Genomic DNA, 27,055 nt, shown 5'->3' with positions numbered 1-27,055 from the left:
TTAGTTCGACAACCTGCAGAAATAGACAAAAAGACATATTAATTACACTATTAATTAAGAAACACCTTTAACATAACTAAAAACGCACCAAAAAGTAAGTAAAACAGGTGAATTGTGAAATGATAAGCGTTACTCCACGTCATTTTACATCACAACCATAGATCACGACCATAGATAATAGATCTACAAAGGGTCACGACACAAGGGATCACGACATAGAAAAATGTCAAATAACACGACATCAATTTATGAAGCCGATAATAGATACAGATTCAAATGAAATCCATAGATCAATGATAAAAGTCAATATATTTGTTGAAAATGGAAATTCTTAATATAGACAATCGTAACTGTTCAATGAAAAACCATAATTGTTAAAATAAGTAAATCAGTAATACCAATGAAAAGCGCACTTTTTTATGTATACAATTCCCAGCTTGAAGATGAAAAACAAACTAACTGACGAATTAATGAAAAGAGGAATTCCCGATGCAAACAATACCTAGCTAGAAAATCCAAAATAAATCTTCTAAACCCATTGAAAATGCTTGTGAAAATTACATATTTTTCTAAATTACACAAGAATATATATAGTATCTAAAAACGGCTTAAACTATTGAAAGAACCAATTTAAATCCCCTATTTATAATATAAAAAACAAACTATAAAGGGTTTAAAAGTGATGGTGAAGATGCCAATTTCCCTAAGTTCCTTTTCTATGCTCTTTTAGACGCTGCAGTTCACTTACTTCAAGTCTGATTTAAAAACGGCTTGAACTATTGATAAGAGCCATTTCCGATGCATACTTCACCTACCCTCAACATTCAAAACAAATCCTGCAAACCTATTCAAAATGCTAATGATGATTACCAATTTCCCCGAGTTTGTTAAGAACATACGCCTCTTTGAGACGCTGCAGTTCACTTATTTAAAGTCTGATTTAAAAACGCCTGGAACTATTGATAAGAGCAATTTCCGATGCATACTTCACCTAGCTTAAACATTTAAAAAATCCTGTAAACCCACTAAAAATGCTAACCCTGATCACCAAGTTCCCCGAGTTTGTTAAGAACATACGTCTCTTTGAGACGCTGCAGTTCACTTATTCAAAGTCTGATTTAAAAACGCCTGGAACTATTGATAAGAGCAATTTCCGATGCATACTTCACCTAGCTTAAACATTTAAAAAATCCTGTAAACCCACTAAAAATGCTAACCCTGATCACCAAGTTCCCCGAGTTTGTTAAGAACATACGTCTCTTTGAGACGCTGCAGTTCACTTATTCAAAGTCTGATTTAAAAACGCCTGGAACTATTGATAAGAGCAATTTCCGATGCATACTTCACCTAGCTTAAACATTTAAAAAATCCTGTAAACCCACTAAAAATGCTAACCCTGATCACCAAGTTCCCCGAGTTTGTTAAGAACATACGTCTCTTTGAGACGCTGCAGTTCACTTATTCAAAGTCTGATTTAAAAACGCCTGGAACTATTGATAAGAGCAATTTCCGATGCATACTTCACCTAGCTTAAACATTTAAAAAATCCTGTAAACCCACTAAAAATGCTAACCCTGATCACCAAGTTCCCCGAGTTTGTTAAGAACATACGTCTCTTTGAGACGCTGCAGTTCACTTATTCAAAGTCTGATTTAAAAACGCCTGGAACTATTGATAAGAGCAATTTCCGATGCATACTTCACCTAGCTTAAACATTTAAAAAATCCTGTAAACCCACTAAAAATGCTAACCCTGATCACCAAGTTCCCCGAGTTTGTTAAGAACATACGTCTCTTTGAGACGCTGCAGTTCACTTATTCAAAGTCTGATTTAAAAACGCCTGGAACTATTGATAAGAGCAATTTCCGATGCATACTTCACCTAGCTTAAACATTTAAAAAATCCTGTAAACCCACTAAAAATGCTAACCCTGATCACCAAGTTCCCCGAGTTTGTTAAGAACATACGTCTCTTTGAGACGCTGCAGTTCACTTATTCAAAGTCTGATTTAAAAACGCCTGGAACTATTGATAAGAGCAATTTCCGATGCATACTTCACCTAGCTTAAACATTTAAAAAATCCTGTAAACCCACTAAAAATGCTAACCCTGATCACCAAGTTCCCCGAGTTTGTTAAGAACATACGTCTCTTTGAGACGCTGCAGTTCACTTATTCAAAGTCTGATTTAAAAACGCCTGGNACCTTAGATGTAATTTCTTTAATAGAAATTTTGTTTAATTTGCTGATATATTTCGAAAATATTTAATTTAGTTTGTCAGGTGTAATTGTGTTACTATGGTTGTACATTCCTATGTATTAAATTGTAAAAGGTTTAATACCCACATACTTATAATTAATGTTGTCACTGACCTTTCTGACTGTGTAACTGCAATCTGCTGAAGGTGTTACCAGTTAGTTGTTATAAATCATTCCAAAGAAAGATACTGTGTTGTCTGGCACTACCATGCTTCTTTCAGGTACTGCTACATTATGAAGTGCAAGATGACTACTATCTCCAATACCTGAAGACATATAATAGTGTTCAGAGTTTGTATAATGTTTTTGATAAATGGTTTGTTACATACAACAATAGTTGTATATAAATAAAAAAACAGTAGAACATTATTGTACATATAAAATTTAGTCTTTATAATAGATAATGCGACAAAATGATAAAAATTAAGAAATGCGAAATGCCACACAAGCTTTTATTATAAATTATCAAATGGACACCCTTATAATTTAAGTAGTATGTAAATATACCTTCAATTGTTTTCTAATCCACTTACTGGCATTAATAAGGGGCAAGAAAAACAAATTAACATTACCACACTCCTCAATAAACAACAAGAAGTAAAGTAAAATAATAATTCATAGGCAATTCCATAGACAAGATAAAAATTATAAAATGATAAACTGAAACCATAAATAACAAACTTATCTATTATCACTCCTGCCATTTTATACCATAGATAATAACTTATATCCATAGAGAATTTATACTAGGAAGCATAGATACGAGACGATTTAGGTCTTTTAACTCAATACCGTAGACAATAACTTATATCCATAGAGAATTTATACTAGGAAGCATAGATACGCGACGATTTAGGTCTTTTAACTCAATACCGTAGATCAAACGTATCTGCTAAGTAGTGTTGCATAAGAACTTCTAGCTTTAACCTCAAAGTTTGAGACATTAATTTTCTAACACTGAACACACAAAAACAAATGTATTTAAGAACATACGTCTCTTTGAGACGCTGCAGTTCACTTATTTAAAGTCTGATTTAAAAACGCCTGGAACTATTAAAAAGAGCAATTTCCGATGCATACTTAACCTAGCATACACATTAAAAAAAAACTCCTGTAAACCCATTAAAAATGCTAATGATGATTACCAATATACCCGAGTTTGTTAAGAACATACGTCTCTTTGAGACGCTGCAGTTCACTTATTTAAAATCTGATTTAAAAACGCTTGTAACTATTAAAAAGAGCAATTTCTGATGCATACTTCACCTAGCTTAAACATTTAAAAATCCTGTAAACCCACTAAAAATGCTAATCAAGATTACCAATTTCCCCGAGTTTGTTAAGAACATACGCCTCTTTGAGACGCTGCAGTTCACTTATTTAAAGTCTGATTTAAAAACGCCTGGAACTATTAAAAAGAGCAATTTCCGATGCATACTTCACCTAGCTCAAACATTACAAAAAAATCCTGCAAACCCATTAAAAATGCTAATGATGATTACCAATTTCCCCTAGTTTGTTAAGAACATACGCCTCTTTGAGACGCTGCAGTTCACTTATTTAAAGTCTGATTTAAAAACGCCTGGAACTATTAAAAAGAGCAATTTCCGATGCATACTTCACCTAGCTCAAACATTACAAAAAAATCCTGCAAACCCATTAAAAATGCTAATGATGATTACCAATTTCCCCTAGTTTGTTAAGAACATACGCCTCTTTGAGACGCTGCAGTTCACTTATTTAAAGTCTGATTTAAAAACGCTTGGAACTATTAAAAAGAGCAATTTCCGATGCATACTTCACCTAGCTCAAACATTAAAAAACATCCTGCAAACCCATTAAAAATGCTAATGATGATTACCAATTTCCCCTAGTTTGTTAAGAACTTACGCCTCTTTGAGACGCTGCAGTTCACTTATTTAAAGTCTGATTTAAAAACGCCTGGAACTATTAAAAAGAGAAATTTCCGATGCATACTTCACCTAGCTCAAACATTACAAAAAAATCCTGCAAACCCATTAAAAATGCTAATGATGATTACCAATTTCCCCTAGTTTGTTAAGAACATACGCCTCTTTGAGACGCTGCAGTTCACTTATTTAAAGTCTGATTTAAAAACGCCTGGAACTATTAAAAAGAGCAATTTCCGATGCATACTTCACCTAGCTCAAACATTACAAAAAAATCCTGCAAACCCATTAAAAATGCTAATGATGATTACCAATTTCCCCTAGTTTGTTAAGAACATACGCCTCTTTGAGACGCTGCAGTTCACTTATTTAAAGTCTGATTTAAAAACGCCTGGAACTATTAAAAAGAGCAATTTCCGATGCATACTTCACCTAGCTCAAACATTACAAAAAAATCCTGCAAACCCATTAAAAATGCTAATGATGATTACCAATTTCCCCTAGTTTGTTAAGAACATACGCCTCTTTGAGACGCTGCAGTTCACTTATTTAAAGTCTGATTTAAAAACGCCTGGAACTATTAAAAAGAGCAATTTCCGATGCATACTTCACCTAGCTCAAACATTACAAAAAAATCCTGCAAACCCATTAAAAATGCTAATGATGATTACCAATTTCCCCTAGTTTGTTAAGAACATACGCCTCTTTGAGACGCTGCAGTTCACTTATTTAAAGTCTGATTTAAAAACGCCTGGAACTATTAAAAAGAGCAATTTCCGATGCATACTTCACCTAGCTCAAACATTACAAAAAAATCCTGCAAACCCATTAAAAATGCTAATGATGATTACCAATTTCCCCTAGTTTGTTAAGAACATACGCCTCTTTGAGACGCTGCAGTTCACTTATTTAAAGTCTGATTTAAAAACGCCTGGAACTATTAAAAAGAGCAATTTCCGATGCATACTTCACCTAGCTCAAACATTACAAAAAAATCCTGCAAACCCATTAAAAATGCTAATGATGATTACCAATTTCCCCTAGTTTGTTAAGAACATACGCCTCTTTGAGACGCTGCAGTTCACTTATTTAAAGTCTGATTTAAAAACGCCTGGAACTATTAAAAAGAGCAATTTCCGATGCATACTTCACCTAGCTCAAACATTACAAAAAAATCCTGCAAACCCATTAAAAATGCTAATGATGATTACCAATTTCCCCTAGTTTGTTAAGAACATACGCCTCTTTGAGACGCTGCAGTTCACTTATTTAAAGTCTGATTTAAAAACGCCTGGAACTATTAAAAAGAGCAATTTCCGATGCATACTTCACCTAGCTCAAACATTACAAAAAAATCCTGCAAACCCATTAAAAATGCTAATGATGATTACCAATTTCCCCTAGTTTGTTAAGAACATACGCCTCTTTGAGACGCTGCAGTTCACTTATTTAAAGTCTGATTTAAAAACGCCTGGAACTATTAAAAAGAGCAATTTCCGATGCATACTTCACCTAGCTCAAACATTACAAAAAAATCCTGCAAACCCATTAAAAATGCTAATGATGATTACCAATTTCCCCTAGTTTGTTAAGAACATACGCCTCTTTGAGACGCTGCAGTTCACTTATTTAAAGTCTGATTTAAAAACGCCTGGAACTATTAAAAAGAGCAATTTCCGATGCATACTTCACCTAGCTCAAACATTACAAAAAAATCCTGCAAACCCATTAAAAATGCTAATGATGATTACCAATTTCCCCTAGTTTGTTAAGAACATACGCCTCTTTGAGACGCTGCAGTTCACTTATTTAAAGTCTGATTTAAAAACGCCTGGAACTATTAAAAAGAGCAATTTCCGATGCATACTTCACCTAGCTCAAACATTACAAAAAAATCCTGCAAACCCATTAAAAATGCTAATGATGATTACCAATTTCCCCTAGTTTGTTAAGAACATACGCCTCTTTGAGACGCTGCAGTTCACTTATTTAAAGTCTGATTTAAAAACGCCTGGAACTATTAAAAAGAGCAATTTCCGATGCATACTTCACCTAGCTCAAACATTACAAAAAAATCCTGCAAACCCATTAAAAATGCTAATGATGATTACCAATTTCCCCTAGTTTGTTAAGAACATACGCCTCTTTGAGACGCTGCAGTTCACTTATTTAAAGTCTGATTTAAAAACGCCTGGAACTATTAAAAAGAGCAATTTCCGATGCATACTTCACCTAGCTCAAACATTACAAAAAAATCCTGCAAACCCATTAAAAATGCTAATGATGATTACCAATTTCCCCTAGTTTGTTAAGAACATACGCCTCTTTGAGACGCTGCAGTTCACTTATTTAAAGTCTGATTTAAAAACGCCTGGAACTATTAAAAAGAGCAATTTCCGATGCATACTTCACCTAGCTCAAACATTACAAAAAAATCCTGCAAACCCATTAAAAATGCTAATGATGATTACCAATTTCCCCTAGTTTGTTAAGAACATACGCCTCTTTGAGACGCTGCAGTTCACTTATTTAAAGTCTGATTTAAAAACGCCTGGAACTATTAAAAAGAGCAATTTCCGATGCATACTTCACCTAGCTCAAACATTACAAAAAAATCCTGCAAACCCATTAAAAATGCTAATGATGATTACCAATTTCCCCTAGTTTGTTAAGAACATACGCCTCTTTGAGACGCTGCAGTTCACTTATTTAAAGTCTGATTTAAAAACGCCTGGAACTATTAAAAAGAGCAATTTCCGATGCATACTTCACCTAGCTCAAACATTAAAAAAAATCCTGCAAACCCATTAAAAATGCTAATGATGATTATCAAGTTCCCCGAGTTTGTTAAGAACATACGTCTCTGCTGCAGTTCACTTATTCAAAGTCTGATTTAAATACGCCTGGAACTATTGATAAGAGCAATTTCCGATGCATACTTCACCTAGCTCAAACATTAAAAAAAATCCTGCAAACCCATTAAAAATGCTAATGATGATTACCAATTTCCCCTAGTTTGTTAAGAACATACGCCTCTTTGAGACGCTGCAGTTCACTTATTTAAAGTCTGATTTAAAAACGCCTGGAACTATTAAAAAGAGCAATTTCCGATGCATACTTCACCTAGCTCAAACATTACAAAAAAATCCTGCAAACCCATTAAAAATGCTAATGATGATTACCAATTTCCCCTAGTTTGTTAAGAACATACGCCTCTTTGAGACGCTGCAGTTCACTTATTTAAAGTCTGATTTAAAAACGCCTGGAACTATTAAAAAGAGCAATTTCCGATGCATACTTCACCTAGCTCAAACATTACAAAAAAATCCTGCAAACCCATTAAAAATGCTAATGATGATTACCAATTTCCCCTAGTTTGTTAAGAACATACGCCTCTTTGAGACGCTGCAGTTCACTTATTTAAAGTCTGATTTAAAAACGCCTGGAACTATTAAAAAGAGAAATTTCCGATGCATACTTCACCTAGCTCAAACATTACAAAAAAATCCTGCAAACCCATTAAAAATGCTAATGATGATTACCAATTTCCCCTAGTTTGTTAAGAACATACGCCTCTTTGAGACGCTGCAGTTCACTTATTTAAAGTCTGATTTAAAAACGCCTGGAACTATTAAAAAGAGCAATTTCCGATGCATACTTCACCTAGCTCAAACATTAAAAAAAATCCTGCAAACCCATTAAAAATGCTAATGATGATTACCAAGTTCCCCGAGTTTGTTAAGAACATACGTCTCTTTGAGACGCTGCAGTTCACTTATTCAAAGTCTGATTTAAATACGCCTGGAACTATTGATAAGAGCAATTTCCGATGCATACTTCACCGAACCTCAACATTCAAAACAAATCCCGTAAACCCACTAATAATGGTAATGATGATGGCCAATTTCTCCGAGTTTGTTAACTTCGTACCTTACATAAATAATCAATTTTTTAATTATATTTATTGTTGCGTTTTAATGTGAAGACAGTCAGTGTTTTGCATTTCCATTTCTATATTTTAATTGTATTTTTCTTGGTCTAATTGCCTAATATATTACTGTTTACAATATAATTTTTGTAGAGCGTCCTTCCAACAACATATAGCAAGGTCAATTTGCCAAGCAAATAAACTGAAGAGATTATAAGAACAGGAATACAAATATGTGAGTAAGCAGTCGTTTAGTTTACATGTTTACAACATGATTTATTTGTTTGCTTAGCGATAAGAGACCGGCTACATTATTATTGTACCATTTCGTCCCCTTTACTTTTCTTTCCATTACGAAAGGACTCAATTTTCGGTGTTCAACATGCACAAAAAACAAGTTACTGGAAAGAATAAACTCTAAAAAATCATGGCAGCAGACACGGATTCAGGAAATTATTTCGACTGTTATATTAAAAAAAAAAAAGATTCTTCATTAGGCACTTCGGTATTTTCACTGGGTCCTTTGAAAATAGTACGCAAACAATTAAAAATCACACTTTAATTTTATTGAATATTTGACTTAAAATAAATGTAAAATTGAGGCAAATTCAAAATATGTTTATAACAAAAATACTGAAGTACCTAAGTACATCCAGCCGCCATTTGTAAATCAAGGAACTAGGTACCTACCAGGACAAGAATGTAGGTAAAGACATACTTTTATTTTTTCAATTCTTTTAGTCTATAAACTTTTGAAACTCAAAGAATAAAAAAAAAATTTTTTTCGTTTTCATTTCATAAACAAGCTCTACATAAATACCTTTTACGGAATTACCTAATTTTACTTTTACTGCTTATTTTTTCTAGTAAGTCAAAACGATCTCTATAAATTAATAAACAAAAGTAATTTAGTAATTAAAAATCTAACAATTGAATTTTTACTATTAGAAAAAGTCAGAAAACTCACATTGTAGATAAAATATATCAAACAGGCATAATTAACTGACAAAAAATTAATTTTGCAAAATATTTATAATTACCTACCTATTGTCTTCATTGTAAAAAAATATTTTGTAGTTTTTAAGACTAATAAATTAGTAAAATGGACACGTTCACCTAAATATTATAATCAAAAATAACTTTTTCAACAAAAATATTAATTCTATTTAGCAACTGCCCCACAAAAAATTTTAGTCCGGACCTGTCGAACGACAGAAAGGTCAGTTCTGAAGGACGGATACAAATATTTATTCGTACAATTTGAATGTCTGGTTAGGCAACCATACGTACTCTTTTAAAAGTTGAAAAATGAACAGATGTAAATTACACATTTGTGGAAATAAAAAGTGAATTTTATTGATTTATGAATTTATAATTCACTTCGAAATTTCATTTTGCTGATTAATTTATGTTATGCATGTAATATATATTCCTAGAAGTTTGTTAAAATTAATAAAAAGCTTTTTATTTTCCTTAGACAATTGATTACTTTCTTATAATAATTATAAATAAAATTAAGTATTTTTTTATATTGTTAAAGTCTTAAAACTGATCAAATGACTAATATTTCGCCTATGAATTTTAAGTTTTCTAATCTGGTCAAGAAACTTAATTTTGGATATTACAATTGCTTTATTTTAAACTCTGATTTGTTTATTAATATTTTATTTTTGCAGTTAGACTTAATGGTATTGTCAACAAGTACCTGTACCTATTATAAAAATTATAATTGATAATATGAAACTTTCACGACCATGCAAAGATCATAATTATAAATTATCCATCATTAACGCTGCACTTCTCCATTAGAAAAGTTCAAAGAAAAAGATAATGAATCTCCTGAAATAATTATTTCCTAAATCAGCTTAAAACTTTTTTTAATGAACAAATACTAAATTAAAAGATCAATTTTATTATATCTTTTAAAATATCTCAGGATTTATTGAATAGAATAAACATTTATGTCCTTGGGTTTGTATAAGTACGAATTTAAAAAGTGACTTTCTGCAACATATATTAATAACAAGAACCCCAAATCTCAATAAAAACTATAGCTAGTTTGATTTTCAAACCAATTCGATTTCAAATTTTAAAATTCTACCTTAGATGTAATTTCTTTAATAGAAATTTTGTTTAATTTGCTGATATATTTCGAAAATATTTAATTTAGTTTGTCAGGTGTAATTGTGTTACTATGGTTGTACATTCCTATGTATTAAATTGTAAAAGGTTTAATACCCACATACTTATAATTAATGTTGTCACTGACCTTTCTGACTGTGTAACTGCAATCTGCTGAAGGTGTTACCAGTTAGTTGTTATAAATCATTCCAAAGAAAGATACTGTGTTGTCTGGCACTACCATGCTTCTTTCAGGTACTGCTACATTATGAAGTGCAAGATGACTACTATCTCCAATACCTGAAGACATATAATAGTGTTCAGAGTTTGTATAATGTTTTTGATAAATGGTTTGTTACATACAACAATAGTTGTATATAAATAAAAAAACAGTAGAACATTATTGTACATATAAAATTTAGTCTTTATAATAGATAATGCGACAAAATGATAAAAATTAAGAAATGCGAAATGCCACACAAGCTTTTATTATAAATTATCAAATGGACACCCTTATAATTTAAGTAGTATGTAAATATACCTTCAATTGTTTTCTAATCCACTTACTGGCATTAATAAGGGGCAAGAAAAACAAATTAACATTACCACACTCCTCAATAAACAACAAGAAGTAAAGTAAAATAATAATTCATAGGCAATTCCATAGACAAGATAAAAATTATAAAATGATAAACTGAAACCATAAATAACAAACTTATCTATTATCACTCCTGCCATTTTATACCATAGATAATAACTTATATCCATAGAGAATTTATACTAGGAAGCATAGATACGAGACGATTTAGGTCTTTTAACTCAATACCGTAGACAATAACTTATATCCATAGAGAATTTATACTAGGAAGCATAGATACGCGACGATTTAGGTCTTTTAACTCAATACCGTAGATCAAACGTATCTGCTAAGTAGTGTTGCATAAGAACTTCTAGCTTTAACCTCAAAGTTTGAGACATTAATTTTCTAACACTGAACACACAAAAACAAATGTATAACATTAAAACTAAAATGTTTTAAGTAAGATCGTTATATATTTTGTCCTTCATTTAAACAAAATAATACTACATATCTTAATTAATACTACACTTTTCATTTCTATATTAAATAACCAACGGATTATATGCCGTACTTACCAGTCTTTTTGAAACAATTACTGATACAATCAACAGACTTAAAGAAATGTCCAGCTGTTATTAGTAGGTGGGAAAAAAGGTATCCTCCTAGGGCTCCTAAGCAGCAGGGTATTGGCCATTCTTGCCATGGTCTGTCCCAATCTAAAGGAATAACAACTGCCCCCAGCCAAGTCCCAAAAGTTGTTAATACAATATTTTGTTGCAACATTCTTGCATAAAGGTCTTCATGGGTGAAATGTAAATTCAGTAGAACAGAATTTCCAGATTCCCATCCCAAATGTAAATAAGTAGGAAAAATTATTAAACTGGACATTAGTATTGACAACATAAGTGTTTCTTCTTGATTTGAAAGAATCGGTGCACCAAATAACACTAAAATTATAAAAAAGGCGATTGTTGTTGCACATGTAACAAAAGCCACTTTTAAGATTTCGATCAATTTACGGCTAACAACGTTATGCCTTTTTGTTTTTGTCTTCTCTTGTACATTTGTTGAAGTAATATAATATCTCACAATAAATTTTATAAACTCTGCTGCCCACAAAAATTGCATGTATTGTATAAATGATGCTTTTCCAATATGATGCAGTTTATGATCGTAAATGAGGAAGTAAATAAAAACCGGAACATAAAAGCATGTAATCACTGAATTTATAAGAATACTTGTCCTGATAGGATTCACGGATGTTCCAGACATTGGAAATAACTGAATTTTATACACTTGCACTTGAATATCAATTTATCAATTAATACTTCATACACATTTTATGAAAAGCAGTTAAGAATTTTATTGTTGCTATTTGCTCTTTATCTTGGTTATAATGTGCTTAATATAATTTTTATTGTAACTAATTGCTGTTCGTAATCAACAAGATTTACTAATTTATTATGTAGGTTATTTTCTATCTTTTTTCATATATATTATTGTCCTTCACTATGGTAATTGTCTTGATACTTCATTTAAACTTTTTGTAAACCTTCTATTATATCAACCTTGTTGAATGGTAACACTCCTTTCGAAAAATAAATAAAATAGTTTATTTTGTCTAGTGTTGAATGTACTTTAATCAACGGCTTGGCAATTAATAAATATGCTTAACAAATTATTTGTTACGTCCCTGCCTTTGTATTTTTGTTTTTATCAAATTCAAGGTCTCCTGAAATACTAGTGTGAACTGAAATAAATATTAAAACAGAAAGGTCGGTGAAATGAAGAAGCATAAAATGATAGCAAAATGTTGTCCCAAGTGTGAACAGCAGGTATTTTGCATTTCATTTAAGTTAAGTAGTGAAATATTAATTATTCGTTTTTCCTAAAGGTTCCTGTGGCCTGCAAAACGTGCCGATGTGGCTATTTATTTTTTAATGCTAGAAGAAATTCACGCACTTCTTCCACTAGTGAAGATTTAAGAAGAACTCAACGAATTAGAAGAGAAAAGCCAAATTATTATGACGCTTTAGAATACGATAAACAAACTAGAAAGGTTTGTATGATTAGATACAGAATCAACAAATTCTTGTATGACAAGATTCTAGCCGTCACACCAGAGGGTTCACGAGTGTAGCCGAACATGGAATGAAGTTAAAAAGAGAGGAAATTACTTTGCAAAAACAGTAAAAAAAGAAACTAAGGCAACCGTAAATATGTTTGATGGATTAAGTTAACTTATGTTGCCATAGTTCTTTTCATTCTTACAGCCTTCTTTTTCAACTTTACTCGACTCTCGGCTGTATTCGTGACTTCTCTTGGCGTGATGGCTAGACTTTTCTTCGTCCTCGTATTGATTAGACAGGACCGTCTTAAGGACTAATTCCGTTTTATTTATTTTTTAGATGAGGCAAAGAAATAGTGAATGTGAAAATGACGATGATAAGAAAGAAACGAAAACAAAGAAAAGAAAACAAAAGAAGGAAGAGGAAGAAGAAGATGAAGTCACTGCTCATTTGTCTCCAGAGAAACAACAGCACTGTTCAATAATTTTAGAAGAATTAAACACTAAACTTCAACTAGTGGGTTGGAAACCTACTTAAAAAAGATTATTAATTTATTTTTATTACATTAAGTCATTAATGGTATAAAAGCTATTCATTTTGTTACTATATTGTATTCTGTTTTTATTAACAATAAAAAATTACCAAGTATTTCTTTTATTGCATTATACTGATTCATAATTATCGAAGGGTGGATTTTAGACGTATTTAGGTAAAAATAGAAACAAAAGCAAAATGGAGTACTTTGGACGCCATGTTCTAGAAAAACAAAAAATAAAAACTAACAAGTGCAATAACAAAACAAAGACAATTTACAGATTTACATGGATTTTGAAAGTTCGAATTGTTTGTAATGAAGCAAATTCTTCCTGTTATTTACTTGACTTTTTAACTATTTTAAACTGTTAATGTTTCTAAATCAAAATATATATGTACGTACTTAAAATAATACCAAAGCACTTTGGGCCAGACTTTTTTAACTTGGACAAAAAAATGTAATTACCAATCCGAAAATATGTACATTAACAACTACAATTACTTTATTATTGGATTTTTTCATGTTATTGCGACATAGTTGTCATGGTAGCATTCCTTTAAAACACCAGATGGCAAAGTTTGTATACGATTGTTAATAAAATTGCTAAGTGATTAAATTTTCATAAATTCTGTTTCAAACGAAAAAGAAATTTATTTTTCTTCCTAACAAAAGGCCATTGGATTTCAATGTAATGACGTCAGCGCAGACGTACGACGTCGCGACGCCTACGCCTGATATACGGGTCACTAGAATTCGATAATCGTGTAGATTTATTTATAATTATTGTAAAAAAACGAGTTTTTGTCAAATAAGATGTCAATTGGATGACATCGGAATAAACGTGCAACATCTTTAATGCATTAAACAATAATGAAGTTAACAGTAAGGAGATATGGAACAATCTTAGCAATACAGACGCTCTTGTTAATAGTCGATCTTAGTATAAACACGTTTTCAATTTTAATTAGAAAGCATAACGCATTAATGTTGATTATGTTCATGTAAGTGTAACAAAATATTTCTTTTACGTTACATTAGTTATTTAATGTGGTAGTAATTGTGACATCATAATAAGTAATGAAAATTTGTTTTTGGGTTTTAGAATTCAAGATGTGTGTCTCATTTTAGCTTTAGCTGCACTTCTTCTCACCTTTTTTTCGACGTATGTCTTCCAGGTAAATTTTGATAATAATTCAAATTACCAACAATTGCATTTACGTTACCTACTGACAAACCATCGATATTAATCTTTTGAAAATCCTTCAACTTTTGACCTTTTCTTTACTTTTCTGGTTTCGTTAGTATTTTTAGATTACGAAAACAATAACCAGTTAAAAACATATAAAGGTAAACAAATGAAAGCAGTCTACGGTTTTCTTTGTTATTTTTTAATTTTTAATTTCGAAAATATTTATCTGTCTTTAGATTGTTAATTGTACCTAATTACTTTTTTTAGGCTGGCCTAGTGGAAATGTTATATGATCGTTTTCGTTTGTCTATTATCATATGCATGTTTTATTTTATTTTAACTACAATATTACATATTTGGACACTTTCTGTTCGATGGAAAGATCCCACAAAGCATAACTGGTCATCAGGATTATACGTCATGTACATACTACAAAGACTAAGTAAGTTTTTCAAAACAGAATTACTTCTTTCGTGTTTACTATTTAAAAATAGCGCGCAACTTTTTGTTTCAATATGGCGTAACACAACAAACGAACGCCATATCAATAAGGCAATGACAATGAACCGCCATGTTGTCGATTTTTATTTATACACATAAGTTTGAAAATATTTTTAGAAAGATACATCAAAAATTATTTTTTTTTAGTGTCACCGTATTACTATTATTATTACAAAAGAGCATCGTTAAGAATAAGCGATCCCGGTTTTTATGAAGATGTCCAATGGGTCCAGGGCTTACACAATAGTCAAATTGGTAATTAAATAACATTAGAATTTATATAAACAAAAAACATACGCAGGCGTATTTTTAATGTACAATAGTAATTTACATCAAAAATTTAAATCATTTTTATCTTAATTACATTTAATAAGATGTGAGGGGCATACAGGAAAATAAGCAAGGCCCGTGTTTAGGGCGGGCGAACCCACAATAACAAAGTTCTCAATGCATATTACATATCTGTATATCTTGGTTTCAATAGATAGCAGGGGGAGGGGATTTTCTTTTCTAAAATGCGGTATTTGGTTTAAAGAACCCTGTTACGATTGTATTAATTTATAGTGTTTATTTTAATACACTGTACCCCTTACATCTACAGACTGGTTATACTGTTAAATAATATCTAAAATCAGACTGAAATTTTATTGATTACTTTATTTAGGCAATCAAATGTATATACCTACATATAGGGCACATGCAGTGCTAAGAATCTACTGTTTATTAGATTAAGTTTTAAAAAATAACTTGCATTTTTTAAGTAGAATTAAGAGCAACTAGGTAATTGTTACTTAATATTTTACGATTAGTGCAGCAACTGTTACGTTTTTGTTGAATCTCTAGAAGTGTAAGCTGCTTTTTTATATTTCATATTAATTTTATGGACTCTTTATTAACATTCCACTGTAAAGTTTTAATCTATTTGAATTTTATGATGTAAAGAATTGCATATCATTTTGTTTTGAAATTTTAATTATGCTCTAAAAGTAAATAAATTTGTGTAAATATATGTTCTAAACGCTCAATTCTGAAACCCAACCTTAAATTATTTGGGCAGTGTAGAATATATTTAGTAAATTGCCTACAAATATGAATCTTGTTAAATAAAAAAAAAGTTAAAACTACTTTTTACGAAACTAGTTCTTCCTCCTGCCACCGGCCATTTTTATTGCACCACTATGACGTAGTGTCGGCCATCATTCTTTTCTAATTGTTGCAGTTGTCGGCCATCATTCTTTTTTAATTGTTGCAGTTGTCGGCCATCATTCTTTTCTAATTGTTGCAGTTGTCGGCCATCATTCTTTTTTAATTGTTGTCCCATTGTTACTGATGTCGGCCATTATGGTTTTTTAATAGATGTATAGTAATCAATGATTAAAATTTAAAGGAATTGTTTCTAAATAGGTATGCAACACATCGTACAGTTCAGCATAATAAATTGCTGATACTAACTTTTATTTACGTAATACCATTTTGCCCTGTGCTGACAGCACTCATAATTTTTTTTTTATATACCCTAAATTTTACTTGTTTTTAACTTATTGTTACTCATTGTTTGGGTAACGTATTTGCACAAGGAGTATATTTTTTCCCTTCTTATATTTTAGGCCACAAAATTCTATTGTTTCAAATAAATCTTTTCTTTTTTTTATAGTGCAAAACACCAGTATATAACTACCATTTGACAATGTATTAAATGGACGTGTTAATTGACTGGTAGAAAGAAAACGAGGATTAAAAACGATTTCCTTTTTTAATTAATACCATTTTTATGTAAAACTAACAGCTCAAGAAATTCATTCATACATTGTATACTATAATTAAATAACAATAAAAAAAACTCATGAATTGCCATAAAATTAGAACAAATTGTAACTGTAAAAAATTACATTGTTATTTACATTCGCATTCAACCGTTACCGTGAACTTTTTTCAAAAAGCTGTTCACGTCAATTTTTTTAAGTAATTCTTGACAATTATCAGTCCGAACTTTTTTCTCGTCATGTGTCTCGTCTACATTTGCACTTGCTTTCCGTTTTTTATCACTAAAAGTAATGGTACGTCGGTAAATACACATTTTTTAGAATATTTTCAAAATTATGTTTTCAATATCAATTAATCTTAAAAATTACAGTAGAGATTAATAAAGAAACGTCTTTAAAAGTGATAGAGTTTAAACGAATATATTCATACTTAATTTCTGCATGATAAAAAATAATAAGAGAGCTTGATATTTGAACTTGATGGCTATGGTGCAAGATAGGTTTCCTTATTTGATGAGTTCGTCAATGGGGTTGATTATCCGACGTTTCGTTCGCTGCCGTAGTTGGTACCTTTAGTCTCAACACAACAGTAGCGGTGGATTTTACGTTCTCTTTACATTCTTGAGGATACCAACCACAAAAACTGGCGAAACGTCCGATATTCATCTAAGGAGAACCAATCCTGAACTACGGTCACCAAGCCAAAATATTAATTAATAGAATTATCATGTAAAGACAGACTTTGTTTTTTTAGGCAATTAAAAAATTGGTAATGAACTGGTACGCTGATAAATAAATTTTATTAAACTAAAACTCACCTGGGTTCTGTATCGTCATTTTCAATCCTGACACTGCCACAGATGGCATAGTTCATAAGTTCATCGTTTGGATCAGGAGTCCTCACTTTCTCTGCAGTATTAAAAGAAATAACCCCATCAATCACTTCAATTTCATCATCAGGAAGTTCTGGTATATCTACGGATTTCTTCGTCGAATTTGATCTTCTAGCTTCACTACCGTCTGGTTTATTTTTAAGGTTCTTTCTATTGCTTACTTTATCAACACTGTTTTTATTTTTTGTTAATTTTTGTTCCCCTTCTATGCTAGTTTTCGATTTTTTGAATTCCTCTGTTACTTCAGGTTTTCGATTATACAATCCAGTTTTGAATGGAGAATATAAGGAATCTAAGGGAGAAGAATTAAATGATGTGTGCTCGGGTGAATTTTTTACTAATTTTTTGTAAAGCTTATCCAACGAACTGACACAGGTTTTGTCTACTTTTGCTTTTTTACGGGGTAAAAGCACGTTAACATTTAGAGTTGAAGGAATGTCCAGTGTACTTGTAAAAGACGTGAAACTCATTTCTTTTTCAATTTCGCAGTTTATTTCTTCAATGAAAACATTGGCAGATATTTTCTTTGTTAATAATTCAAAATTGTATTGTTTATTTCCATGCGACTGCTTAGACTCATCATAGACTAAATGAAGGGTTTCTGTATCATAAACTTTTGTGTCGAACGGTAGCGAAACATTGATTTCATCCCCCTTGGTACTAATATTTTGATCTATCATTAATGGTTTTCTATCAGTACATTGACTATTCGATTCTGTTTCGACATTGGACTTTTGGGATGTCGACTGTTTGTCATTACAAGATGGAACATTATTAGAGATAGATTTTTCAACTGCAATTTTAGTAGAAGATGGCCTAATTTTTTTGACAGATTTATTGCTTGATTTGGTTAATGATGACTTAGTTGTATCCTTCTTTCCTCTATCCCGAGAAGAAGTCGAGTTCTTTCGTTTTTTTTCATCAACTCTTGATCTACTTACTTCGACTTTTAAATCTTTCCTTTGTGATAAGGATCGGCTACTTTTAGTTTTATTACTCTTTGTTTGCCTTTCAGAAACCAATTCCGTATCACTTAAATCACTTAGAATTTCTCCCTCTTCCAGTGATGTACTTTCCAGCACTTTTCTTTTTTTCTCTTTCATCATAGCTTCTATTTGGGAACTTTTACTGCTTTTATCAGTTTTGGCTTCCCCTTTTTTATTTAATTCTTTTGGCGGAACTGTTTGTGCACTAGTTTTGGTTTTCGTTTTATGTAACTTGTCGTTTTTGCTATTACCAACAACAGTGCTCCTTTTAGAACATTTTGCAGGCATCAAATGGATTCCTCGTTCTTTTAGTTCCTTTACAAGAATTTCAGGGTCGTTAGCAGAATTGTCCTCGTGTAATTTTCTCAGTTGGTCTTCCAGATTACAGCGTTCACTTTCGGAATTAAATTCGTGAAGTTGTGTTTGGACAAGTTCGAATGGTTCTAAAAGCCTGCTTGTGAATTCAACTGGTTGCAATGTTTCACTTCTTCCATCAGTTACAGAAGCGCTATCTTGAAGGCTTCCAAAACTATCATCGGAGCTTAAGTGAAGAACAATTTCGTCTACTGGTGAATATCTGTAACTACGCTTTTCAGCATTTTTTTGTTGAAGTTCTTTGAACAGTGGGTTGTTTGGAGCATCGGATTTCTTTAGCTTTGCCTCCACCTTATTAAGTTTACTAGACGTTGACGTAATTTGGTCACATTCGTTTGTGGTATGTGGTGTGATTTTGGTTTCTTCTTTCGTATTGTTTTGAATCTGAGATTTTAATTTAAGAGAGCCATCTGGTAATTTGTCGAGGAAAATTTTCACGTCACTATGAACTATAATTTTATCTGGTTCATCTGATTTTTCAACTGTAGATATGTTTTTTAATTTTGAGTCGATAAAATCAGCTTTGTCTTCAACAGGAAGTAAAATTTTTTGTTTTAGGTTTTTATCAGAACTTTCTTTTTGAATATCTTCTTCTGGATTTGAAGCTTTTCTATATTTGCCTCTTGAATTAGACAGTAACGCTTCCTTGAGTATTACAGACACCTTTTCGTCATTTCCTAGAGAATCTGTTGTTTCTTTGATTTCAGAAATTGATGATACAGGTTTCGAAGACAAATCACCAGAGTTTTCTGGTGCATTTTCAGGTAATGAGTTGGTTTCTTCAATTTTAGTTTTTGCAGGAGTTTCTTCACTTTTAGTTTTTGCAGGATGTGTAGCTTTTTCACTGGACTTATCGACTTCACACGTATCATCGATTTTTTCAGTATCAGTGAAAGTTACAGTATTTACATTGGTAGTTTCTAGAGTAGCTTTTTCTTCTAGTTTTTTATCAAGGTTCACGTCTTTATCTTTTGACGAAATAGTTGTATCATTCTTATTTTTATCAGTGGAATTCTCAATTTTTGCTTCTTTTGAGTCTTCTGTTCCGGCTTTATCCTTTGAAGTAGAAGTCATCGCTTGAGTTTTTACAGCATGCATTTGAACCTTAAAAGGATCGTCCGAATTTGATTCCATTTTTGAAGAAAAAGGTAGATTTTCTATTGGCTCAACTAACTTTTCACCTTTAATTTTTGGATTGGCAGGTGGAACCTTTTTCTGTTTATTACTAGGTTTTTCTACTTTAGAAAGTTCTTCCGAGTTTGAATGAACGTTTTCGATGTTGATTTTAGATTGGGTTTGCTTCTTTTGAGTAGAATTATTTTTTCGAGCACTATCACCACCTGCTTTCTTCTTTGAAACGCTTTTATTTCCCGTTGTTTTCGCTTTATTTCTTTGTAACGATTTTTGATTCTCCTCTTCTCTTTTTAGGTCATCTTGTTTCAGCTTTGCAATTACAGATTTTCGCTTTTCTTCCAAAGATTGCAACAAATTAAAATTTTTTGAATCCACAGCCGATTTATTCGAAATGTCATTCGTTTTTGTAGGGTCGTGAATGTTTGATTCACCTTTGGAAATTTCTTCCTGTTTTCTTATCTCGGCCACTGTTCCACGTGACCGTAATGAGTACGGTATTTTATTTTGAATCACAGTGTCGTTTGTATGGTTATCAATCCAACCTTTGCTACTTTCGTCATCAAAACTACAATTATCTTCTGAAGAGGACAGATCCAAATGAAGATTTTTTTCTTCTTCTTTCAATAAACTCAAATTTTTCTTCCCGGTCATTATGTTATTGAAATTACTTCTTTTTTTATTGATGTCGTTATGAGAGAAATGTGCGACAATACTCTTACTTTCTTCGTTATTTTTTGTAGGTGTTTCTAATTTATTTTCCAATCTTATACTTTCTTCAATAAGTAACTGTTCTATTGATTTGGTTTGCTCTGTGTCCGATGGTTGATAATATGAACTGCAGGTGGAATAATCAGTTGATCTTCGTGAATATGGCGACTGATCGTGAGTCAACGGAGTAACACTAAAATCGGGAGTGAGCGGAAATTTAGGAGTGGGAAAAGAAGCTAAATCAAGTCCTTGAAGTTGTTCCTTAAGAACTTTAGTAAACGGAGTATCAGAGGTATTAACAGGACTTAAGAAATGAGGAGTTTTTGGAGGTGGTTGTCCCTTTTTAAATGGCGTTTCGAGGCTGGGGGTAATGTTACGTTTAGCATTGAGTATGGGAGCTGTTTTTGAAATATGCACTTCATCAGGGGTTTCCAAAAGTTCATCGCCTTTATTGTCAATCTCTACTATCGATCGTTTATTTGCGTTAAGTTTAGTAGGAGAAAGTATTAAAGTAGGAGACATGTCGTCTATTACATCAGGACCATTTTTACCGTTGAAAGAAGTTGTGGAACTAGGTACGAATTTTTCGACTATCATATTCCTTTTGGAATTGTCAATGTTGCATTTCCTTTTATATGTAGGTTTAATGTCACGGTTAATCACAACACATTCTATTCCCACTCCAACATTTTCTTGTTCTTCAACGATATGCTTAGATTTCGGCTCAGTATGTTCGATCTTTTGAATGGGAACTTCAACTATCGTTTCTTCTGGAGTTGGCTTCTCTGCTTCCACATCTGTTTTAATAATTCCATTTTCAGAGCAAAACGAGTCACTTGCAGCAGGTTTTTTAGTTTCTTGAACATCTTGTGAACAAGTAGAAGATGACGATGATGAAGAGCTTTGCTTTTTCTTTTTATTTTTGCCGACTGCAATCGCCTGGTTTTCGTCGGTAGATTTGGATTGATTGTTGGTAGTGCTGTTTGTCCTTTTACGTTTTTTAGCTGGTGTTTTGGTTGGTATTTCTGTTTGTGTCTTGGGAGTTCCGACAAGAGCTCTTAAGTCCGCATCCCATGATTTCGTACGCGAGCTAATATCTTTGGTTTTAACATTTTCAACAGCTTCATTGATTTCCTTAGTTTCTTTTATCTTGTCTTCCTGATCTTCGGAATATGGTTTTTCGGGAGTGGAAAAGTCTAGTTGACGAACGTGGGAACTGTTACTTTTTGGGGTGGGTTTCTTACAAGAATTTGCATCCGTACTTAACGGAGTCGTTATGATTGGATCGTTTACTTGACCGGCTATCGACCGTGAGTCGTAAGGCTCATCGTAACTGGTTGTGGTGGTAGTTGTAGTAATTGTTATGTTTATTTTTGGTGGCGTGTTTGAATCTTTATCAACAGAAGGTTTAGGAAGTAAAGTTTTAATTTTTTTCTGTTCAAAAGGTGTTTTAAGGTGAGGGGAATTGATCAATGAAGGCATATTATTATTAGTTTTTGGAGCAATCTTTCTTTTAGCTTTTTTTGCTGATGATTCTCTACCCATTTCTGCTGTAGGTAGGGATTGACCTGCTACTGAGCAATAAGAAAACAGAGGTGATGTAAACATGATACAATTATACAATTCTAAATTACTCACCAATCGATGGTATCATGGATTGATTATCTGAAATAAACACTGTAGGCATTGACATGATATCCTGTTCATTTAACGGAGTCCATTTAGGGGCAATGTTAACTAGCGGTTTTCCGCCTATAACTTGGTAAGACTTCGATGGGTTCTGATTTTGCTGCTGTACCATTAATAAACCACTAGTGTTGATTAATCCTTGATTTTGACTGTTATGAACTACTAAAGGTTGAGTAGGAATAGTGATACAATTTGGGACAGTAGATGCAACATTAATAAAGTGAGAAATGGATGAATCTTTTGCATAACATGATCTGGATAAATGATTACTCGAAGGTACTTCTGGGATGTAGACAGTGTTAGAAATGTATTCTGATGAAAGTTGTTGCGTCTGAATGTTTGAGTTTGTTAGATTAGTGAAACTTGTGTTTAGGAAATGTGAAGGAGCTTGAATTTCCAGGGGTTTTTCAAAATTTGTCGTTGTGACTTTAGAACTTGCATCTTTTTTACTTTGATCAGAATCACTACATGCTATAACGAGATCGTTTGGACTTTGGCTACTGGTCCTCTGTTCATCTCTGACAAAAAAAGCAAGAATAAGACACAAGTATATTAAGACATTTGTGCTTATCTTTACTTACTGTCCACCATTATCACCCAGAGAATCATTTTGCGATGAGTCTTCCAGATTGTGAATTTCAACTGAATCTTAATACAAAATAATAAATGAATTAAAAGGTTTAATGCTGTGGAATATTTGTAGGCATACCTAAAACATCTGTTAAAAGTTTGTGGAAAAGTGGATCGGCTTCAGTCTTTTGAAGAACTGTTTTAATGACATTGTCCATTTCTTGATTTAATGGGTTTTGCTTCTCATCACATGGTGATGTAGAAAAAGAAATTAACTCTTTATTGATATTTTCAGCGAGTTTTTCGTGAAAGTCGCGATTTTGTGCTAACTTCTGAGAAACGAGCTGAAAAAATAGTTTGAAAGGAAAATTAAAGTGAGATAAAATATGAAAGATGTTTATAAGGCTTGCTGAGGCATTTAAATTAATTGTTCTCTTCTTTATGTTAAAGTAATCAGAAAATTAAAAATTTAAGTATAAGATTTCTCGAATAAGAATATTAATAATTTGAAAGTTAACATATATCAGATAAATTAACAGACATATACAGAGTGTTTCTGAAATAAGTAGAATGCGTTGCAGGGTATTAACTAAATGCAATAGGGAATCGCATAGTGAGTGAAGCAGCGTGGTTAAGGAACAAAAAAAAACAGACGAAGTTGCAATCTGAAGCCGGCTCGGGTGGAAATTGGAAACGTATAGACATTGCGATAACAACTAAACAACTACATCGATGAAAAATGTGAACAGTGACGGTTGTGGAACGACTAATAATGTAAATATCAACACCTTACTACTACGCCACTACACACAATAACCTTTAGACGCCCATTGCGATAACAATTATTTTAACAACTACTTTGTTCATCGCTGATAGTGCCCAGTTGCACAAGCACAGGGTATTTTTACAAATGGGTTCGTTTTCAAAAAAAAACCAAAGAAGTAACCATCAAAATAAAATAAAAACCATAAAAATATAGTAAGGCCGGTAGATTTGTTAGGACCCTTGCCGCAAATATCTCTTGCGATTTCTTCTTTTCTACTTCTTATTAATTTCTATAAACCTCTCGACGTGAGGTCGCATCCACACATTTTCCCTGGACTTCTACTTGCTTTCTCTATGTATATGATAGGTGATAGGAATTGCGTTTTCCCAAAATGTACTATCAGAGACGCGCCATGCGGCTATAACTTTCACTCTTCTTCTCAAACCTTCTTCCATTTATCGATCATCCCGTTCACACCAGTACATTAATCCCTTTCATATTTCACCAACACCGCTATCGTTAGAGAGACGTCCGAACGCACTTCCCTCTACCCTTATAGTTCACTATAGCAAATACATGTACAGAAACCCTACAGACCGCTACATAGTATACAGTACTATTTAAAGTACACCTCGACATGGCACTGAGAACACAAGAAACAAAAAATTTACTTTATACAAACTTTAATAAGTAAAGTAATATCCTCTGGGTAGGTAATAGCAATTTGATTAAATTTCAAAATCATCACTGAGGTATTGCCAAGTTGCGTTACCTTTTCTAAGGGTGAGTCGTCAATACCTCTGTCCTCCCATTAAAAAAAATTAAATGCGACACCAGTAAACATACATACATAAACGTATGTACACTACAAAAGTTATTTCTGGATCTCGCAAAAACGTTCGGCATTTGACGTACTTCATTTGCAGTGATCATACACAGTCGTGCAAATCATTAGCGTTTTGTATTGGCGTTCGATACATGCGTTTTTTCATACAACCCCACACAAAGAAGTTAAACGGATTTAGATATGGACTACGCGCCGGTAGTGCTACAGGACCTATACGTCAAATCTACAGTCTAGTAACTCACGCATTTGTCAATGCAATAAGACTATTCTGCACTAATCTATGACACTGATAAATTGATCTACTTCTAATGGCCCTAAACTTTGCTATAACATTTATTTCCTTCACTTTTTCTAAATACTTTTGCACCCAAACTCCTTGCGTCCCTCCACTAAACCCCTCTCAGCCCCACCACATATTTTGGCTCCTCTATATTTCTTAAATCCTCTCCCCTTACCATTTCCTCAGCAATTCTTCTACATTGACCCCCTCAACCTCTCCCTTACCTACCCCTGATTTATTTGTAATACATTAAAGCCCTATCTCCCTCTCTATCATCTACTTTTTGCCCCTATTTCTAATAACTTCTCCCTCTCCATTTCCTTCCTGATATCCTCTTGCATCCTTCCTTCCTTGCAATAAACCACTTAATATATTTTTTATATAAAACCTCTATTTGCTTTTTTCCTCCCATCATCATATTTCCACCCCATAAAACACTATACTCCTCAATAAGATCAGTCTCCTACCTCCATTATCGTCACATAATTTCTGACCTAATCCTCATTAACAGATATAACTAACATCATTGATAAAGATATAATACTTTTATACTTTGTTTAATTATTAGAGATATTAAATAAACAAATTGACATGAATTTTTATGAAAACTGCATACTTTTATGATTTGACAGGACATATGAAACGATGTAAGAGATAATTTGATGGAAATTTAAGCATTTACTTTTTATTTATTTATAGTCATCTGCAAATTTTCAGGATGATTAAGAATTGCATTATACATTAAAAAGAAGATATGCTTGAAAGTGTACGAATATATAGATGCTTTCCCTGCAGTCTACAGTGTCAACCTCCTTAATCAAACAAAAACTACAATAACAAAAGCTTTAAATATTTCTTCTTACCTCTATTACCAATTCCAAATCTTCGTGTCTCAATCTTGCACTCTTTGTAGAAGCGGTTGAGGTAGCACTTTCAGTTGATCTATTTACATTTCCTGGCAAGCTGCTAGAGAGTGTCGCCCTTGTTTCTATATTATCCACACAATCTACTATATTATCTTCCCTTTGTGAACTGTCTCTATGTGAACTGTCATTGCAAATATTTCCACTTGTATGAATAAAACTAAAGTCTTTCTCTGAAGATGACCTGCAACATGATTTTATTAGGCAACTAGTAGAATTTAAAGAGAATAAATTTTACTTGTACCTTGTTGCGAAACTGCAGGGACTACTTGAAGGTGAGTATTCTACTCTGTTTAATAAATAGATGAGTTGCTCTTCCAAGGAACTTTTACCTTGGGTTTTGTTGAAGTAATTTGTGGATTCTAATCTCTCTTGAACTAAAAATTAACGTTTAAGAATGATAAAATATAAACTTGGCATATGGAGTCTCACTAATTCTGTAAATAACTGAATATTCATTTATTATATCAACCAAATTCAATCCACATATCCGAGTGCTAATTGGTTTTCCTTTCTTTACTTTTCGCAAATATCCCCTTAAATAAGGTGAACTCTCCAATAAATAACGAAATGCCTTCTTGCACTTTTCATCTTTGAGGTATCCTTGACAGAAGACAGGACCAAACAATTACATAAAATTTTCTAATACATATTTTGGAACTCACCTAGAACTAACTTAGCAATATGTTGTTTGGAAATGTTCTCCATTATGACAACAGGTATAAGGATAAAAGTTTTAACTTAATTCTTGTAATTTAAAAAGTAATCATAATACAATCTAAAATTTGAGATATTTACACACAAACAACATAATTATAACCTCTCACGTTTGACTTGTTTAGTTTTCATAATACAGGGGAGCCAATACTCAAATATTCATTATCTCAATCAAACATTGTGGGTATACGTATATTTCAATTCGAAACCTACCAGAATAAATATGTTGCTTTAAAAACAAGAATTATCTTTATAATTAGGATAAGTAAAATGCACACTTTTAATTAGTTTAGATAAAATAGTGCTTGCCAATA

General features: G+C 32.4%; 3 protein-coding genes and 1 long non-coding RNA gene across 5 annotated transcripts; 2 read left to right on the top strand and 2 right to left on the bottom strand.

Annotated features, from left to right (window-relative positions):
• Nucleotides 1-2,873, bottom strand: LOC108740298. Its single transcript, XR_001938312.1, has 3 exons — nt 2,765-2,873; nt 2,372-2,523; nt 1-13 (listed from the first exon to the last, which is right to left on the bottom strand). It is a non-coding gene; the product is annotated as an uncharacterized LOC108740298 (long non-coding RNA).
• An 8,947-nt stretch (nt 2,874-11,820) lies between these two features.
• Nucleotides 11,821-13,513, top strand: LOC108740295 (UPF0547 protein C16orf87 homolog). Its single transcript, XM_018474574.2, has 3 exons — nt 11,821-12,631; nt 12,691-12,855; nt 13,205-13,513. Exons 1-3 carry the CDS (start codon nt 12,581-12,583, stop codon nt 13,400-13,402), a joined length of 414 nt encoding a protein of 137 aa, XP_018330076.1. The 5' UTR covers nt 11,821-12,580; the 3' UTR covers nt 13,403-13,513.
• Nucleotides 13,514-14,056: 543 nt separating this feature from the next.
• Nucleotides 14,057-16,862, top strand: LOC108740303 (transmembrane protein 138). Its single transcript, XM_018474584.1, has 5 exons — nt 14,057-14,401; nt 14,503-14,575; nt 14,857-15,031; nt 15,238-15,345; nt 16,745-16,862. Exons 1-5 carry the CDS (start codon nt 14,271-14,273, stop codon nt 16,762-16,764), a joined length of 507 nt encoding a protein of 168 aa, XP_018330086.1. The 5' UTR covers nt 14,057-14,270; the 3' UTR covers nt 16,765-16,862.
• Nucleotides 16,825-26,850, bottom strand: LOC108740302. Of its 2 annotated transcripts, none has more exons than XM_018474582.2 (9): nt 26,690-26,850; nt 26,457-26,627; nt 26,269-26,401; nt 25,965-26,208; nt 23,348-23,552; nt 23,220-23,286; nt 22,588-23,156; nt 17,672-22,523; nt 16,825-17,135 (listed from the first exon to the last, which is right to left on the bottom strand). In XM_018474582.2, exons 1-9 carry the CDS (start codon nt 26,730-26,732, stop codon nt 17,000-17,002), a joined length of 6,420 nt encoding a protein of 2,139 aa, XP_018330084.1. In that variant the 5' UTR covers nt 26,733-26,850; the 3' UTR covers nt 16,825-16,999. The 2 variants fall into 2 exon arrangements, with proteins under 2 accessions (XP_018330084.1, XP_018330085.1); XM_018474583.2 differs by having other exon boundaries at nt 17,672-22,520.
• Between the last annotated feature and the right edge of the window lie 205 nt (nt 26,851-27,055).

The sequence above is a fragment of the Agrilus planipennis genome, unplaced genomic scaffold (genome assembly GCF_000699045.2).
Source record: "Agrilus planipennis isolate EAB-ADULT unplaced genomic scaffold, Apla_2.0 scaffold203, whole genome shotgun sequence".
NCBI lineage: Eukaryota > Metazoa > Arthropoda > Insecta > Coleoptera > Buprestidae > Agrilus > Agrilus planipennis.
The sequence above is the reverse complement of the archived record's forward strand: the minus strand, read 5'-3'. Positions and strand labels throughout refer to the sequence as shown.

What these genes read in the sequence shown, in the direction of transcription:
- LOC108740295 (XM_018474574.2), top strand. Translation starts at nt 12,581, where the DNA reads ATGAAGAAGCATAAAATGATAGCAAAATGTTGTCCCAAGTGTGAACAG. An exon ending in GTCCCAAGTGTGAACAGCAG is followed by an intron (nt 12,632 to 12,690) that starts GTATTTTGCATT and finishes TTTTTCCTAAAG; the next exon opens with GTTCCTGTGGCCTGCAAAAC. An exon ending in ACGATAAACAAACTAGAAAG is followed by an intron (nt 12,856 to 13,204) that starts GTTTGTATGATT and finishes TTTATTTTTTAG; the next exon opens with ATGAGGCAAAGAAATAGTGA.
- LOC108740303 (XM_018474584.1), top strand. Translation starts at nt 14,271, where the DNA reads ATGAAGTTAACAGTAAGGAGATATGGAACAATCTTAGCAATACAGACG. An exon ending in GTACATACTACAAAGACTAA is followed by an intron (nt 15,032 to 15,237) that starts GTAAGTTTTTCA and finishes ATTTTTTTTTAG; the next exon opens with TGTCACCGTATTACTATTAT. An exon ending in CTTACACAATAGTCAAATTG is followed by an intron (nt 15,346 to 16,744) that starts GTAATTAAATAA and finishes TTTTTTTTATAG; the next exon opens with TGCAAAACACCAGTATATAA.
- LOC108740302 (XM_018474582.2), bottom strand. Translation starts at nt 26,732, where the DNA reads ATGGAGAACATTTCCAAACAACATATTGCTAAGTTAGTTCTAG. An exon ending in CCCTGCAGTTTCGCAACAAG is followed by an intron (nt 26,209 to 26,268) that starts GTACAAGTAAAA and finishes ATCATGTTGCAG; the next exon opens with GTCATCTTCAGAGAAAGACT. An exon ending in ACTTTTAACAGATGTTTTAG is followed by an intron (nt 23,287 to 23,347) that starts GTATGCCTACAA and finishes TTTTGTATTAAG; the next exon opens with ATTCAGTTGAAATTCACAAT.